At 42.5% G+C, this 4,278-nt stretch overlaps 1 protein-coding gene across 4 annotated transcripts in view; it reads right to left on the bottom strand.

The window, feature by feature from the left end:
- The window catches only part of rnf141 (ring finger protein 141), a 41,234-nt gene that overhangs the window by 26,506 nt on the left and 10,450 nt on the right, over positions 1-4,278 (bottom strand). For 3 of the 4 annotated variants that reach the window (XM_043705691.1, XM_043705690.1, XM_043705689.1), the window contains exon 2: positions 3,309-3,512. In XM_043705691.1, coding sequence (XP_043561626.1) covers positions 3,309-3,451 — 143 coding nt within the window. In that variant the 5' untranslated portion in view covers positions 3,452-3,512. Of the gene's footprint in view, positions 1-3,308; positions 3,521-4,278 lie in introns of all 4 variants that reach the window. The other variant, XM_043705692.1, reaches the window with a different exon arrangement.

Here is a 4,278-nt window from a genome sequence, read left to right as displayed (position 1 = left end):
GAAATTGCGGTCTCTAAAGAAGGAGGCCATCTGGTGTGTTCTGTGGTGAAACTGGTCCTCCTGGGAGCAGATACGGCAGAGGTGGAGGAATTGGGAATATGGGATGGCATTTTTGCAGGAGGTAGGGTGGGAAGAGGTGTAATCCAGGTAACTGTGGGAGTTGGTGGGTTTGTAAAAAATGTCGGTGTCAAGTCGGTCGTCATTAATGGTGATGGAGAGGTCCAGGAAGGGGAGGGAGGTGTCAGAGGAAAGGTGCCCCATCCCATCGTCCACCTGTTAAAACATTTTCTTCTCTGACTTGGCACTGGCGGTTGGCCTCTAAACACCAAAATTTTGATCATCTGGCTGCCAGTAAATATTTGGCCAAAGAGACAGGGAATTGAAATAAGCAAAGCCTCAAACAAATGAAGTCAGACAGATTTGACATTCCCCTGTCCTTAGCATCGAAACACAAGTCACAGGGCGTTTTAAATGCACTGGGATATCACAAGTGAAAATAATGAGAATAAAATTTATTTTGGGTTGTCCTATCCTATCCACAAAGCAAGCTGACAGAATGAGGAAACCCAAGCTAAAGTTGTTTTCAACGTCCAACGTTATACAAATTCTGCCAAATGCACCACCAGTGTTAATTAAGCCTAAAGCTAGAGCTCAACCACAGTACACACCTGCTACACTGATTGGGGCCTCATCTGTCTACTTGTTCTTTTTCTTAAGGGAAAAGGCAAAAACGTTTTCTTACTTAATAAATTACTTTATTACTTAACCTTTTAAATGGTTATTTTATTAACTAGTCATTTTTGCAATGAGAAGTTTAAAATTTGAAAATGGTAAAAGTAAGTTTAATGCTGCAGTGAACCCCATCTTTCTGGAATTTCTTCACTGGTCTTGGAGTGAGAGAAAAAAATGTAAATGCCTCACATGAAAAGAATGGGAATCTACTGTAAGGTGAGGAAAGCACATAGAACATAGAACATAGAACAATACAGCACAGAACAGGCCCTTCGGCCCACGATGTTGTGCCGAACGTCTAACCTAGATTCAGTACCCATCCATGTACCTATCCAAATGCCACTTAAAGGTCGCCAATGATTCCGACTCTACCAATCCCACGGGCAGCGCATTCCATGCCCCCACCACTCTCTGGGTAAAGAACCCACCCCTGACATCTCCCCTATACCTTCCACCCTTCACCTTAAATTTATGTCCCCTTGTAACACTCTGTTGTACCCGGGGAAAAAGTTTCTGACTGTCTACTCTATCTATTCCTCTGATCATCTTATAAACCTCTATCAAGTCACCCCTCATCCTTCGCCGTTCCAACGAGAAAAGACCGAGAACTCTCAACCTATCCTCGTACGACTCCCTCTCCATTCCAGGCAACATCCTGGTAAATCTTCTCTGCACCCTCTCCAAAGCTTCCACATCTTTCCTAAAGTGAGGCGACCAGAACTGCACACAGTACTCCAACTGTGGCCTAACCAAAGTCCTGTACAGCTGCAACATCACTTCACAACTCTTGAATTCAATCCCTCTGCTAATGAACGATAATACTCCATAGGCCTTCTTACAAACTCTATCCACCTGAGTGGCAACCTTCAAAGATCTATGTACATAGACCCCAAGATCCCTCTGTTCCTCCACCTGACTAAGAACCCTACCATTAACCCTGAATTCCGCATTCTTATTTGTTCTTCCAAAATGGACAACCTCACACTTGGCAGGGTTGAACTCCATCTGCCACTCCTCAGCCCAGCTCTGCATCATATCTAAGTCCCTCTGCAGCCGACAACAGCCCTCCTCACTGTCCACAACTCCACCTATCTTCGTATCATCTGCAAATTTACTGACCCACCCTTCGACTCCCTCATCCAAGTCATTAATAAAAATTACAAACAGCAGAGGACCCAGAACTGATCCCTGCGGAACTCCACTTGTAACTGGGCTCCAGGCTGAATGTTTACCATCTACCACCACTCTCTGCCTTCGACCGGTTAGCCAGTTTTCTATCCAATTGGCCAAATTTCCCTCTATCCCATGCCTCCTGACTTTCCGCATACTGCAGCTGGTGCTAATGATAAAGAAACAAAAGAATGTGAATAACAACAATACTTTCATAGAAGTAAATACCAATACGGGAAATTAAGTGAAGTGCAAGTCGGTCCTTCTGCAACAAAGACCAGTCGGCAAATAGCCTGCTTTTATTTTGCCTTGTGGTGTCTGTAATGAGATGCAGGTTTATGGTGAGCTCAGGAGCCTCATTAGTGGAGAATCTGAGAATATGTTCCAGTGGCTAATATCTTTGCAAGGGATTTCCCATTTTAAATAGAAAGAAGAGCACAGAAAATATGTAACACAACCGTTAAATCACTGAGAACAGCTTGCATTCATATTGCACCATGCGGAAAACTATCTCAATGCACTCAAAGGGGAAATGAATGTGGAGTTACAAAAGTAGAGATTAAATATTGGTATGAGTTAATATTTTATAATCAAGTGTGACTACGTTGTCACATCAAGGCAATGTGTAGGTAATAAAATAAATCCTCAACATAAAATGTTCAAAGGATTTTTTTTTGGCTGATCTCAGCTTACAAGAATAATAATTTCCAGAGCAGAGCAGCAGAATAATAACAAAATATTCTAAAATTTGGATGAGAAAACATGCAGGTCTTGTTTCAACTTCAAACTCTTAACAAGGAAATTCACACGAGGAAGCACATATCAAACAAATCCAGAGCATATCCAGCCTTCTGACCACACAATTTAAACATGTGGGAAATCAGGCACAACCTGCCTGAGTTTTAATATTTGCTCCTGATGCAGCAAACATGCAATCAAAAGCACAAAATTGGAGTACTTGCCCTGGGACATTAGTTATTATGCTAATATTTCCCATCATTCCTAGGAGCACTTCCAACATCTGCAAATGTCCAAACAGTTGCTGTTTGGAGGAAGAATTGCAGGGGGTGCAAACAATTTGATATCAGGCAATAACATAATTGCTTTGCACAGCAGTTGAAAATAATGGTATAAACATGGAGGGACAATGGAAAACAGAATACGAGTGGCCACATTTTGTGCTAATTGATTCTCTACTGAGAAATGATTTACTTCCTGACTCGGGTCAAGAGCCACACAAAAAGCCACAATCAAGTAAGTGAAACAAAAAAAAGCTTAAAATTACAATTCAAGTACTTTGTAAGCAAGAGGAGTTTGGTACTCTCAAATTCAGCAACATCATATTATAAAATGTGTTCACAAGTCTGCTATCATTTTGCGACATTTCACAAACGTACAAAACTCACATCTCGTTAAGTTCTGCCACTCTGGCGAGAAACTCCTCATATGTCAGGAAGCCACTTTCTCTCACCAGGGCAGCATGTTTCATCATTCGATCCGGCAATTTGTTAAAGACTGCTGGAGTTTGGTTTGAAATATGTTGACCCATTACTGGGCAAATAATGGGTGGTATCCCCACAGGCTCTAGATTTGGGTCATGTGTAAAGCTCCTGTTTGATTTAAAGAAAGGAACACATCAGAAGATTTGGTCAACATCTTCAGTGAACTGTTAGCAAGGACAAATTAAATTGTTTCAAAACAGTACAAGCAATATACATAATGTATTGCGATTCTGGCTTTCCCTGCATTCAGTATGAAACAAAGAGGGCACAGACACAAATTGATTTGCAAAAGTAGCAAATATGAAAGGAAAAGGACCATTTTTATGCAGAGCATGGCTTGGGTCTGGAACGCACTGCTCGGAAATGCAGTGGAAGCAGTTTCAATCATCGCATTCGAAAGGATATTAGATGATTATTTCGATAGAAAGAATGTTCAGGATTATGGAAAAAAGAATGTCACTGTTATACTGCTCATTCGGAGTGCTAGTGAAAACACAATAGACCAAATGGCCTTCCTCAGCACACAACAATTTTGAGATAAAATCCTCCGCCTCCGCCGTATCTGCTCCCAGGAGCACCAGTTCCACCACAGGACACACCAGATGGCCTCCTTCTTTAGAGACCGCAATTTCCCTTCCCACATGGTTAAAGATGCCCTCCAACACATCTCGTCCACATCCCGCAGCTCCGCCCTCAGACCCCACCCCTCCAACCTTAACAAGGACAGAACGCCCCTGGTGCTCACCTTCCACCCTACCAACCTTCGCATAAACCAAAACATGCGCCAACATTTCTGCCACCTCCAAAAAGACCCTACTACCAGGGATATATTTCCCTCCCCACCCCTTTCCGCCTTCCGCAAAGACCGTTCCCT

The sequence above is a fragment of the Chiloscyllium plagiosum genome, chromosome 16, assembly GCF_004010195.1.
Source record: "Chiloscyllium plagiosum isolate BGI_BamShark_2017 chromosome 16, ASM401019v2, whole genome shotgun sequence".
NCBI lineage: Eukaryota > Metazoa > Chordata > Chondrichthyes > Orectolobiformes > Hemiscylliidae > Chiloscyllium > Chiloscyllium plagiosum.
Note: the sequence above shows the minus strand (reverse complement) of the source record. Positions and strands in the feature narration are given on the sequence as shown.